We start from the raw sequence: 14,076 nt of genomic DNA on the forward strand, positions 1-14,076 counted from the left end.
GCGCCCCGCCCCCTCGCCCCGCCCCCTCGCTCTCGCCTTGATTTCTCCGCCGGCCGCGGCAGGCGCCGCCGCTTCTTTCGCTTTCCGCTGCTGGTGATGGATCATGGCGACGCGAGGCGGCTCCGCGGGGCGCCTTCTGTGCGGGGCGCTGCAGCTGGCGGGGCTGCTGCAGGTGAGCGAACGAGGCCCTCTCTATGGACCCCCCACCCGCAGGACAGAGCCCACCCCAAACAGCCCACACAGCAGAGCCCACTTAGGACCCCCCAAACAAAACTGCCCCCCATCCCCAGGATAGAGCCCCTCCACCAGCCCGCCCGCCCTCCTCCGTCGGGTCCTCAGGAACGTTGGAAACTGCCTTATCCCGAGTCAGACCTAGCTCAGCGTTGTCTGCACTGACTGGCAGCAGCCGCTTTCCAGGATCCCAGCCTGGGGTCCTCCGAACGCTACCTGGAGATGCGAGTGGGGATTGAGCCCACGGGGCCCTGTACAGCCAGAGCAGGTGCTCCGCCACTGAGCCACGGCCCTTACAGCCCCCTCCCCACAACAAAACCCACACACCCAGTCAAGCCCTCCCCCTGTTAACTGTTGACCTTCATGCCTTGAGGACCTCAAAGCACCCCCGCATCCATTCAGCCCCATAAAGGCAGAGGTGCAGTCGTGCAGGGTCTTAGACCCTTTACTTTTGGGGGGAGCAGGGCCCCTATGTCCTTAGTATCCAAGCCACTTAGCACGAAAAGGGAGTGTGTGAGCCAGAGAAGACTCTTTTCAGTAGTTAACCCTTCCACTTTTCATGCTCCTTGGTTCTTAGCTACATCTGTTGTTGTGGGCGGAGGCATTAACATGGATCTCATTCTAAACCCTGCAACAAAAGAAAGGGGAGGAAGGGGGTGTCTGTGACTATCATGAATGGACCCTAAACTTCTGAATTTATCACTGCACGACTGCATAAAGGGCAGCTGCTTTAGTGTTGCAGCCTCCCCCCCCCCGCACAGGCTTTCCTATCTCCAGAGACAGGACCCCCCCCCCTTGCTGGAAGAACACACATTCTTCAAAAATGAAGAAGATCCCAAGGGCAAAACTCAAAAATTGCTAAGTGTGATCCAGGAAAGGAGGAAATCAAGCTTATTGCAGGTCCCTGGAATGTAGGGAAACAGCATGCCCTCATTCCATTCAGATTCTGCTATCCAATGCTAGCCCTACTCAGAGTAGGCCCACTGAAGTTAATGGGCATGCCTAGCTCAGTGGGTCTGCTCTAGATAGAAAGTTGGACACAACCTGCACAGCTTTTACAATCTTTTTTAAAGATAGTTGTAAATTAGTTTTTAAGTGGTTTGTATAACATTTGGGTTATGACAGCCTTCCCCAACCTGGTGCTCTCCAGACATTTTGAACCACAACTACCATTAGCTCCAGTCAGCTGGTCCATAACATCTAGAGGATGCCTGGTAAGGAAAGGGTTCTAAAAACTGGATCCAGGCCATGTTTCATCCTGTTCTGGGGGAAGGGATTTTGAGCAGATGCGGTTTGGATTGTCTTGCCTTCAGATCCTTCAGATGTTGCTGAACTACAGCTCCCATCATCCCTGACCATTGGGCATGCTGGCTGGGACTGATGGGAGTTAGAGTGCAACAGCTCCTGGAGGGACAAAGGTTTTCCCGGCTGTGGGTCAGCTTGCTGGGCTAGGACCTGGGAGATCTAGGTTCCAATCTCTTTGCAGCTGTGGGGCAATCACTACCCCATCAGCTTAACCTGCCTCACAGGGTTGTTATGAGGATAAAATGCGGGAGGGATAAGGAAGAACAATTCATGCTATCTTGAGCTCGTTGGAGGAAAGGTGTAAGGTTGCATTCAGCAAAGTCCTACTCAGAGTAGACTCATTGAAATGAATGAACTTAAGTTAGGCTGCAATCCAGTTTGCACTTACCTGGGAGCAAGCCCCATTGAACTCTTGGGCTTCTTCTGAGTAGACATATATAGGATTGCATTGTTAGTCATGTCTATTAACTTCTACAGGACTGCTCTGAGTAGGACTGGCATTGAATACCACCCATAATAAATAGCCATTGAAAGTCCGCCTCTTCCGCCATGAATTTGTCTAATCCCATTTTAAAGCACGACTGTGTGTGTCTCCTCAGAAGTACATCCCACTGAGTGCATAGGTTTGATTTGGGGGTTGATAAGTCGCTTCCAGATGGCCTGTTTATTCAGCTTTCATCCTGATTAGTTTGCACAAAATTTGCCGGAAGGCTGTAGTATGTTGGCGTTTATTGAACATTTCTTGATTTATGGGTGGGCAGGTTATAGGGTGCTGTGCCAAGTAACGGTTGCCCCAGTATATTTTCCTGGCGCACTCCTTATGGCAAAAATATCTTTTTCTCTTTTTTTTGGAAACCTGGTTTGTTGTGCGAGAGAACCAAATTCACTTTAGTTAGTTAGTATTTTTACAGTATTTTATTATTATGTTGTATTCTGGATGTTGTTTGGTTCTCGTATTGTGTGTTTTTGTTTTTTTTGAGTTATTATATTTATTGTATTTATATATTGTGCCTGCTTTTACCTTTTATGTACACCGCCCAGAGAGCCTTCGGGCTTAGGGCGGTATATAAATTAAATTAAATAAATAAAATAAAATCCCGAATTTGCTGGTATGCAATTAAATCCCCCCTGCTTTCAGAATACCAAGAGTCTCAACGTGTCCATAGTTTGTTCATTCATACATTCATATAGCATCATTTATCTACATGTGGTTGTATTCAGCTAACTCCTGATCAGACTCATTGAAATGAATGGACATAGCTAGCTTTAGAGTATTGGTTTAGAGCATGGGTTCCCAAACTGTGGTCCAGGGACCGCCAATGGTCTGTGAGCTTCATTCAGGTGGTCCATCGCATGTCCACATTAAACATTCATACTGATTTTTAATTGCATTTTCATGGCTTACTTGATTTCTTAGATTGTATTTCCTTGGAGGTCGCTGATTCATAGGGTTGCCATAAGTTGTAGTCGACTTGGAGGCACATAACAACAACAACAAAGATTGTATGTCAGTTTGAATTCTATGGCATGCAACTGTAATACGATAAAATGCAATGTCAGAAATAAAAATTCAGTTAAAAGTCATGCAGTGCTTAACATAGCGCATTACAATTGCTGCAACAGGCAGAAAAAGACCCTCAGCAATTTTCAAGTGGTCCGTGGTGAGGGGAGAGTTGAGGAACCCCTGGGATAGAGCTTGGTTGTGATTGACATGAGTGTGTTGATCATGTCAGGATGTGCTTGAGTGGGAAAGAATAATATGAATTTCTAGCTGTGTTCAGATTGTATTTGTGTTTGTATTGCTGGGATTTTAACTGGATTGGTTTATTTGATGGTATGATTGATCGATGTATGGTGGATGGGACGTGAGTTGCTTTTCTTTTGCCTAATTCTCTGCCATATTATTTAAAAAGGTTGCATTTATACTTTTTAGTTGATTTTCACCTGTAATATTTTACTTCCTGATTTATAGAGGATATTTTGTGTCATTGTTTACTTGATTTATTTTGAATTTTCCTTGTATTTTTTTAGCTGATATGTATGTGTAATGTTTATTTTCAGACTAAATAGGATGCTCTGTTTAGTTGTTGATTGATTTTATGGAATGTAGAAATTCCCTGGTGTTCCTTTTTTGTATTTTCTGTTCAATTAAGACTTGCTAATGTCTGTTGTAAACTGCTTTGAGTTTTGTTACAATGTAAGCGGTATGCAAATATTGGGGATAATTGATTTGCTTTTTTAATTGATTTGCTTAGCAGCACGGTCTTATTTTGGTGATGGTGATTGATTCCTTGTTTTGGTAAATTGTTCTGCTGTGGTGGTTATTCGCTGCTTTTAGGGTCAATGGCAAACAATGTGCCCCTGGATGCCAGTTGCTGGCAATCCCAAGTGGCGCTGAGGCCCTGCTCGTGGGCTTCCCAAAGGCAGCAACAGGGTGGCCATTGTGAGAACAGAGTGCTGGACTAGATGGGCCACTGACTTGATGAAGCAGGGTTCTTAAAACCTTTTAATAAAATAAAATCCCAAGCCCTTTCTTACAATGTCCTAACTCAAAATTGCCCTTTCCATGCACATGTCGAGCGGGTGCATCAGTGCATGTGAATAACGTGGCTGCGTGGGCTGGCTTTCTTGAGTGGGTCTTCAGCGTTCCTTTTTGCACCAGGCTGACCTTTACGCGTCATCACAACCCCCAGATAGCTTTTTCTGGAGAAGACACAGCCAGTTCAGACCCCTTTGGTATATTTGGAAGGTGATGACATTTAAAGTTTATTTCTTTTATATTTTTGGTCTCAACATACTTGATTGCTTGCATTTATTTACATTAAAACTCATTTGTTGCCCAGTTTGGAGAGTTTGTTGAAGCCATCCGCTTGGGATTTTACTGTTGGTGTGACAACTAGGGATGTAATAATGTCACTGCAAGCAGCTCTGTTTCTGTTCCGTCTTGTGCAAAATAGTGACAGTCTAGAACAGCGATTCTCAAACAGTGCGCCCAGGCACACTGGTGCGCCCTATAGGTGTGCCTCAAATATTATGAAAGTATATTTTAAAAATGAGAAGAAACCCATTTGTATAGGGTAATAGTTTTCTATAGTTTAAGTTATTTTTATTCATAGTTTAAAATATATTAATATATTTTTAATTTTGTACACGAAGTGCGCCAGAAATTTTTTACATGTTTTACGGTGCGCCGCGAACCAAAAAAGTTTGAGAACCACTGGTCTAGAAGCACCCTTGGGCTGATCTGGAAATAGGTCCCCCCCCTCCCCTATCTTGTTTGTTTAACTTTTAATGTTTGTTTGACTTTAGGTCATAACTGAAGCTCCTTCCTTTCATTTCTAGAGTTCAGCATAAACTTAATGAAGCCAGGTTTTTTACCTGAGTTTAGGTGAACAAGTTTGGCCTTGTTAGGTTAACAGTGGCAGCGACTGACAGGCCATAGGTCAGAGGTAACGACAGTGAAAGTGTAAGTCAATGACAGTGAAGACTCATATGCTAGAAGCAGGAAGAAAATCATAAACAGTCCATATTTTACTAGCTACATTTTACTAGTTTCTTTACTTGTGAACTCTTAATCCAGAAGTTGCCAGTTGTGGTTCATATGATCAGCAGCACATCCATATTAAACATTCATGTTGATTTTTAATTATATTTTATCACTTAATTCCTTATGTTATTGTATTATACAGCCACAAGAGTGGCATTGTGGATTTTTCGCATGTTAAATGCCATTCTGCTCCTTCCCATAAGCTCATTTCAAAACAAAACCTTACAAAACTTACGAGTCCTGAACTCAGAAATGCTTGCTTAATAACCCTCTGAGTTTTCATGGTGATTCACAAGACACTCAGAGAGAATCAAGCGTTCAAAGTGTGAAGCAAGAGGGGGAAAATCCAGACCCCTGTTGGATTTTTTTCTGTCAGTGGTCTCATAATTTGTTGAAATTAATTAAAAATCAGCCATGTTCACAAAATACATGTAATCCTTTTACTGACCTTGCCCCATACTCTGACCTATATCTTCTGCAGTTTAAAAGTTAAAAAAAATGCATGGCTGATTTTTAATTAATTTAAGAAATTTAACATTGGACTCGATAGTGCAAGCATGCTCAGTAACAACCATCAGTGTTCTAAAAGCCAGACTCGCAGCTGCTTGGCTTGGTTAATCAGGGGGCCACAACCACACTAGACCTTTATTTCACATTAGACAGTCACTTTAGACTCCTATTCACCTGACAGAGCTCCAGTGGCCAGAGTGGTTTAACAGTCAGCCCCTCTTCTGGGGATTGTAGCTCTGTGAGGCGAATAGGGCGTCTCTTAGCAACTCTCAGCACACTTCACAAACTACACTCCCCAAGATTCTTTGGGGGAAGCCATGACTGTTCAAAGCAGAATAAATGTCTGGCGTGGGTGCTGCCCCTGATTAGCTAAGCCAAATAGCTGTGAGTCTGACTTTTAGAAGACTGACAGTTTACTGAGCATGTAAAAAGAACACCAACAAACATACAAAAAATGTAATTCTCCATCTTTGGAGATGCATTCCTCATTACAGATGTTGCCACCAGTCACCATATGCTCAGAGGCACATGTTCCCAAATTCTTCCAAGCTACACAGGAAGTGGATTGGACTGTGAAAGACCAACCTAAATTGTGTTTGCATTTTGACAAATTTATAGGGCAATATAGTATCTCAGGGAGGCCAGGTCTCCTGCTCCCCTGGTGCATTCGCTATAGCTGCCCAATTTCCCTGCTTTTTAAAGTTTGATAGAAATAGAGATGTAAAATTTTCAGAAACTTTGAAGCCATGGAAAAAACTTTTTTTCAGAAAAAAATGGGAATTTCAGAAAAATTCCAATATTAGCACTTTTTACACATTGAAAGTCACTTTATTACTTCAGGAACATAAACTGTATTTATGTACCAGTTGGTTTGGCATAAAATTATCACATTTGGTATATTAAAAGTACATTTTATTCAAACAATTATTACAAATTAAATTTACTTTTTAAACTTTTTACTGTAAGGAACATCTGAACTGTAAGGAACCTCTTTCGTTTTGCCAGTTTATGAGGAGAGGCAAAAATAATTAAAAACACACAGAAGAAACCATCAACATTAATAAAAAAAAATGTCTCCACTAGTCCTCCACAGTGTCAAGCAGACATAAAGCATCAATTCCCATATAAAACTGAAAAGGGGGGGGGGGCAAAGATTCAATGAAACATTTAATTCATCATGCTAAAATTAAACATTCCATAATCCATTTTTTCTTCATATTTTTCAATTTTTCCAATTTTTCAGAAAAAACAAAAAAGGCTGGAAGAAAATGGGGAAAAAACATGTTTTTCCCCTGAATTTTTCCATTTTCCCCCCTGAGCCTTCACATTTCTATATAGAAATATCTGTTGCCTATAGGTATGTTCTTAAACCGCAAGGGATTTTGTCAATTTGTGGATTGCAATTTGAATGCAAATTGTAATATGATAAAATACAATTTAAGAAATAAAAGGAATGATGAAAAGGCAATGAAATCTCATACAACACTGAGCACAGCACATTCCAACTGTTGCTACAGGAAGAAAAATTATGAACTGGTCCACCAAGACCATTCGCAATCTTCAAGTGTTCTGTGGGATGGAAATGTTTGGGTACCTCTGTCCTTACTTGTTCCATATATTTATTTCCCTGTTAGTTTGACAATGAGTGACAAAGGTATATGTATAGGCAAACATTCTAATCCTGTTTTATGATTATGGAACTATGACTGAACATACAGATCTCTTAGCTGAAGGCAAAGTAAACAGGCAGAGACAAAAATTGTAGTAGAGGGAATGAGTCAAGCTTAAGTTGAGAATGAATGTGTGCCATCTTTTGTACTTCCTTTAGCACAGAGATAGGGAACCAGTGGCCTGTTGTTTGCCATCTTTTGTACTTCCTTTAGCACAGAGATAGGGAACCAGTGGCCTGTTGTTTTGGAATACTTTTCACATCAGCCCCAGGCCAGCTTCAGGGATACTAGAAGTTGTAGTCTAAGTGTGGGGAACCTTCGGCCCTCTAGATGTTGATGAACATCCAGATGTTGGTGGCCTTCAAGAGGCAGCTGGACAGCCACCTGTCAGGTATGCTTTAATTTGGATTTCTGCATTGAGCAGGGGGTTGGACTCGATGGCCTTGTAGGCCCCTTCCAATTCTGTGATTCTGTTCTATGAACTACAACACCCATCATTCCTGGCCATTAGCTGGGGCTGATGGGAGTTGTAGTTCAACAACATCTGGAGGGCCAAAGGTTCCCCACACCTGATGTAGTCTACAAGCATCTGGGGACCCAAGGTTGAGGACCACTTGTGTAGACAGTACTAAGCTAGAGGGACCAATGGCCTCACTCAGTCTAAGACAGTTCTGTCATGATGTTCCCCTCTATTCTAATGGTAAGCAACTGAGTGTCTCCCACCCCATTTGAGCAGTGAAATGCTGTATTCCTTGACCCACCTTCCTAACGAGGGAACTACCAGCTCAACATTCCCATTGCAACGAGTCCTGCAGAGAACTCCTGGCAAAGTGAGTAGGAGGAGGAGGAAGACTGGGATCCAGGGAAGGGGCCCAGTGGGTCTACAAAGGGAGGAGATTGAAACCATAGAAGATGTTAGTAGTCTGGCCAGTGACCGCCCTGCCCCAGGGGTGTTGGCTGCGGTACACAAGACAGTGCCTGACAGTATCCAGCTCCTGAACAATTGGAGGAGAAGCTTGGAGAAGAACTAGTTGAGGTGTCTCCTCCCCTGTTGCCAAGGATGCGTTTCCGGCTGCACAGGCGCAAACAGATTGAGATCCAGGAGACAGTTCCCAAACTAGTAGTGAGCCTACATGAGTCTACATAAGTGGTCTCAGGGGCAGTAGTGTAGTGACAAATTCAGGAGTGCAGGGTCCCTTCATGATAGTCGCAGCTATGCCCTCTCTCAGCCATGGCCCTTCTAAGATCATACAACCTAATATTATAGAATAACTTGGCCAGGTTTGAGCACTGCTTTCTGCTTCTCTGTCCTTGTTAATGCCTTTCCCCCCCAACAACAACAGATGTCCCTAGGAGCTAATCAGCATGAAGGGGGAGTGTGTTAGCTGTTGAGAAGACTCTTCTCAGTGACTGACTCACCTCCTTTATTATCTCATAGAATGCTGAAGACATAGGAACCCTGCTGGCACCCTGCTCCCGAAAAACTAAAGGGTCTAAGGCCCCCCAAGACCCTGGATGACTAGGCATGTCGAATTGTTGCAACAATGTCTTCGTTTGAGCAGCCATGCCTAGAAATGCCTTTTAGAGTCTCAGATACCTGTGTAATCTGTAGTCTGACCTACACATCTCTCTAGAGTTAAATGTCACATTAAAAATAACAGAGAAAAGCACGCCAGTGATCCTGAGTCTGATGCAGATGGGGCTGGCCAGGACACCCATAGGAACAATTGGTCATTTAATTCAGTTTAAAGTGTTTAACTTTTGCTTCCCTGCCAAAATCTTTTATCTGAGAGATGCAGATATTTGCGAGGAGGTGAAAAGAAAACAGTCTTTGGCCAGATAGCAATCTTAGTGCTTTGCAGTCTTTTTAAACAATGAGAACTTTAAGTCTCACCCCGCTCTTCCTCTTTAATGGGTGATGACGCAACAATTTGGAAGTAGATGATATGCTAGGTACAAGGGGCGCTTCCAGGCTGACGCCGTTTCCAGGTGAGATTCAGTCACATCCTGGCAAATGCAGGTTGTGCAATTAATTGATCTGGAGGTGTTGTGCAACAAACCGCCTTCCCCAAAAGATTGTACTTTTTGCATTGAGGAAAATGAGGGGGAAATGTGGGGAACATGTGGGACAATGCTTACTTTGTCTAACCGCCCTGCAAACACATCCGGATGAATGTTTATTGAACATTTATGTTTATTGAACAGGCTGTCTAGAAGCACCCAAAGAATCTGTGCCTTTAAGTGCAGGGTTTTGCTTTGTTATTAATGCAAACTGACAAAGTAGGGGCTTGATCCACACTGGGACCCTAGCACCGGAGATGGGGTTAGCCCTTTGCACCAGCCCTACTCTAGTGGGCCTCCCATGTCTATGATACACAATGGGGAGGGACCTCCCATTTGTGTCAGTGGGAGCTTTTCCCCCCAATGCAAATTGTAAGTAGGGGGGTGTGTGTGTGGAAGGAGGGGTTGCTGATCCACATTGGGGACTGTAGTGAGTGTTAAGGGTTTAAAACCCCATAACACCCCACGGACATACACATACCAGACTCCAGATCAGGGAATCTTGCAATGGCCATTTGTGAAACTTCCCTCCCCCCAGCAGGCTGCATTTAAGGGCACAGATATGTACGGACAGAAATACATATCAATTTCACTTCTGTCACTTTCTCATTTTCCCAGTCTTAAATTCCGTTCTCCACATGCAAATTTCTCCTAATTAACAATTTTATAGGCAGTTTTGACTAATGTTCACATTTTTGCAAGCGACTTTGTCATATAATGCATTTTTGCATTGAAATGTGAAAAATGGAAATGGACGGCCTTCAAGTGGATCCCGACTTACGGCTACCCTATGGGGATTTCATGGTAAGCGGTATTCCGAGGGGTTTTTCCATTGCCTCCCTCTGAGGCTAGTCCTCCCCAGCTGACCAGGGCCTGCTCAGCTTGCCACAAGCTGCACAAGCCAGCCCCTTCCTTGTCCGCAACTGCCAGCTGGGGGGCAACTGGGCTCCTTGGGACTATGCAGCTTGCCCACGGCTCCACAGGTGGTGGGGAACTGAATCAGATTTCTCGCCCATCTCTATATGTAGCTAATAAATTGTCTAGCTAACATATTGTGTGTGTGTGTGTATATATATATATATATATATATATATATATATATATATATATGGCATCACCTTTTCATACGTTTTATTTCATAACTTAACCGCTCCTCCCGTGCACTTTTTTGAGGGACATGGGAAGCGGCCTTATACCAAGTCAGACCAGTGGTCCTTGTAGCTCAGTACTGTCTACACCAACTGGCAGCAGCTCTCCAGGGTTTCCGACAGGGAACTTCTCTCAGTCCTATTTGGAGATGCCAGGGACTGAACCTGGGACCTTCTGCATGGAAATCATATGCAATACCAGTCAACTATGGCCCTTCCACTAAATATAAAATAAGAGTCTAGTCCTCATGGTCCTGAAAAAAAAGCTGATTTAAACAGGAACCTAGGAAGCTGGCTAGCAGTAGCTCTCAAGGATTTCAGACAGAGTTTTCTCTCAGCCCTCCCTGGAGATGCCAGAGACCATCAGCATGCAAATCATCTGCTCTAACCACTGAGCTACAACCATCTTAGCCTAAGCGGCCCTTTGCAATGCACATATTAGAGCATCCCTTCATATCACATATGCGTGGGGCACTCAGCTGGCAAGCTATTTCCATTACTTGCCTTTCCTCCTTTTTATTTTACGATTTGCTTTGTTGGCAACACACTCCCTTTTGAATGTTGTGCTGCAGTTAGCGTTTCAGATTATTTATTTATTTATTTATTGTACTTATATACCGCCCCATAGCCGAAGCTCTCTGGGTGGTTTACAGTAACTAAAAACATTCAAACAAATATACAAATTCAAAAACACATCTTTTAAAAACAATTTAAAATACAATTTAAACATTTAAAACAATTTAAAACACATGCTAAAATGCCTGGGAGAAGAGGAAAGACTTGACCTGGCGCTGAAGAGATAACAGTATTGGCGCCAGGCTGACCTCGTCTCACAGATCATTCCATAATTTGGGGGCCACCACTGAGAAGGCCCTCTCCCTTGTTGCCACACTCCCAGCTCCCCTCGGAGGAGGCACCCGGAGGAGGGCCTTTGATCTTGAATGTAGTGTATGGGTGGATTCGTATCGGGAGAGGCATTCCATCAGGTAATGTGGTCCTAAGCCGTGTAAGGCTTTATAGGTCAAAACCAGCACCTTTATAGGTCAAAATCAGCATCGAGCTCAGAAACATACAGGCTGCCAATGCAAGCGGGCCAGAATCGGTTTTATATGGTCGGACCATCTGGTCCCTGTTACCAATCTGGCTGCTGCATTTTGCACAAGCTGCAGTTTCCAAACCATCTTCAAAGGCAGCCCCACATAGAGCGCATTGCAGTAATCTAGCTTGGAAGTTACCAGAGCATGGACAACTGAAGCCAGGTTATCCCTGTCCAGATAGGGACGTAGCTGGGCCACCAACCGAAGTTGGCAGAAGGCACTCCGTGCCACCGAGGCTACCTGAGCCTCAAGTGACAGAGATAATTCTAGGAGACCCCCCAAGCTACAAACCTGCTCCTTCAGGGGGAGTTCAACCCCATCCAGGACAGGTTGAACATCCACCATCTGGTCAGAAGAACCACCCACTAGCAGCATCTCAGTCTTGTCTGGATTGAGCCTCAGTTTATTAGCCCTCATCCAGTCCATTGTCGCAGCCAGGCACCGGTTCAGCACATTGACAGCCTCACCTGAAGAAGATGAAAAGGAGAAATAGAGCTGCGTGTCATCAGCATATTGATGGCAACACACTCCAAAGCTCCGGATGACCGCACCCAACGGTTTCATGTAGATGTTGAACAGCATGGGGGCAGAACTGACCCCTGCGGAACCCCATACTGGAGAGTCCAGGGTGCCAAGCAATGTTCCCCAAGCACCACCTTCTGCCAAGTAGGAGCGGAACCACCGCAATGCAGTACCTCCCACTCCCAACTCAGCCAGTCTCCCCAGAAAGATACCATGGTCGGTGGTATTGAAAGCTGCTGAGAGATCAAGGAGAATCAACAGAGTCACACTCTCCTTGTCTCTCTCCCGACAAAGGTCATCATACAGGGCGACCAAGGCTGTTTCCGTGCCAGAACCAGGCCTGACACCTGACTGAAATGGATCCAGATAATTGGTCTCATCCAAGAGTGTCTGGAGCTGGCCCGCAACCACTCGTTCAAGATTAGGACAGGGGAGACCACATCACTGTTGAGCTGTGAAGCCCACTGGGTGGCCTTGGGCTAGTAGCTTCCTTTCAGCCTAGTCTAGCTCGCAGGGTTGTTGTACAGCTAAAAACCAGTAAGCTGCCTTGAGCTCGTTGGAGGAATGGGGAAGTGTTATCAGTGTAAATAATTATAAAGCGTGGTATCCAGTGTTACTCCTACTTGGTTGAAATTAATGAACATGATTAACTTGGGACCATTAATTTCAGTGGGCTTACTCTGCGTAGGGCTTAGTTGGCTACAACCAATTCTAATCATTCAGTGCTGAGCGGCGATTTCGCTGTAGCAAAGCCTGCTATTTCCCCACATGTACGTTTGTGGTTTGCACTGGGGGTGGGATTATACCAAATAGACAAATTACAAGAAGTGTGACTCAATTCCATCTCTGAAGTGTGACTCTCACGCTTACTGTGTTTTGGAAAGGGCTAATGTAACAGCTAGGAAGGAATGGTGTCTGATGATGAGTCATCACCTAGAACTAAGAAAGCACAGGCAGTTGTGGACTGAGAAGGACGGCGAGGTCTCCAGTGTGTGATTGGTCAGACGAAAGAAAGAGAAGAGAATCTGTTGCTTTTATAAAGTCAAAGGATTGGAAATGTATCGGGCGGGGGGGAGGCTAATCTTTTCCTCGCATGCTGCAGTCCCCATAAAAATCATACCCCCTTCCTTGGGAAGGACATTTCTACCAGGGCCAATGGCTCTGGGGTAACTTAATCATGACTGCAGGGTAGAGGGAAAAAGTTAAAATACTTCCCTATGTGTTAGAGCACTGATCCTGTTCAGCATCTGCAAACACACACACACACGAACACCTGCTATTTAGAGTTTAGAGAAAATTTGTGCAACTTTAAGTGATGTATTTTTAGCAGGGGTGGGGAGCCTCTGTCCTGCGGGCCAAACGTGGCCCACCTGGCTTCCCCATTTGGCCCACAAAGCCGTTTCAGGCAAGCCTCACACACTCGCCTGACACCTGACATCATGTATGAGATTTCCCCCTTCATTTTAGCAGTCCCTTGCTGCCTGTGAGGTGCTTTGAAGTCCTGACTTCGAGACGTCAAAGCAGCAAAGCACCTGGCATTATTTGTTATGTCAGGTGATTGACAGGTAGGCAACCTTCCTCCCCGTCCTGTTAGATCTGGCCCGCGGGGCATCTGATCTAGAGTCATGTGTCGTTTGGTATCAAACAGGGGGGACTAAGTAGCACAGAGACAAGGGGTTGTCAACCTTTTTCAGCTCAAGGGCCACATTCCCTACAGGGTGACATTCCAGGGCCCGCGTGTCTGTGGCAGATGGGGCCAGGGGCAAAAACTGAGTGGAGCAAGGGATACGACTATTACTTTTCTGGGGTAGACGACATTCCTTCTAGGCAAGCAAGAGGTGCTGTCGCCATTCAAGGACCCTTCCTAGGCATGGCAAAAGCATTTGAGGAAGCTGTTCATCAGGGCCCATGCATGCTGCGGGGCCTGGGGAAAGTCTTCAAGGCCATACAAGGAGGCCTGGAGGGCCGCCTTCATCCCCTAGCCC

General features: G+C 44.8%; 1 protein-coding gene across 1 annotated transcript in view; it reads left to right on the forward strand.

Moving 5' to 3' along the window:
* Window positions 1-50: 50 nt before the first annotated feature.
* Window positions 51-14,076, forward strand: part of TNFRSF1B (TNF receptor superfamily member 1B) — a 54,716-nt gene continuing 40,690 nt past the window's right edge. Inside the window, exon 1 of the mRNA XM_061601373.1 lies at window positions 51-172. Coding sequence (XP_061457357.1) covers window positions 104-172 — 69 coding nt within the window. The 5' untranslated portion in view covers window positions 51-103. The remainder of the gene's footprint in view (window positions 173-14,076) is intronic.

This window comes from Rhineura floridana, chromosome 18 (genome assembly GCF_030035675.1).
Source record: "Rhineura floridana isolate rRhiFlo1 chromosome 18, rRhiFlo1.hap2, whole genome shotgun sequence".
NCBI lineage: Eukaryota > Metazoa > Chordata > Lepidosauria > Squamata > Rhineuridae > Rhineura > Rhineura floridana.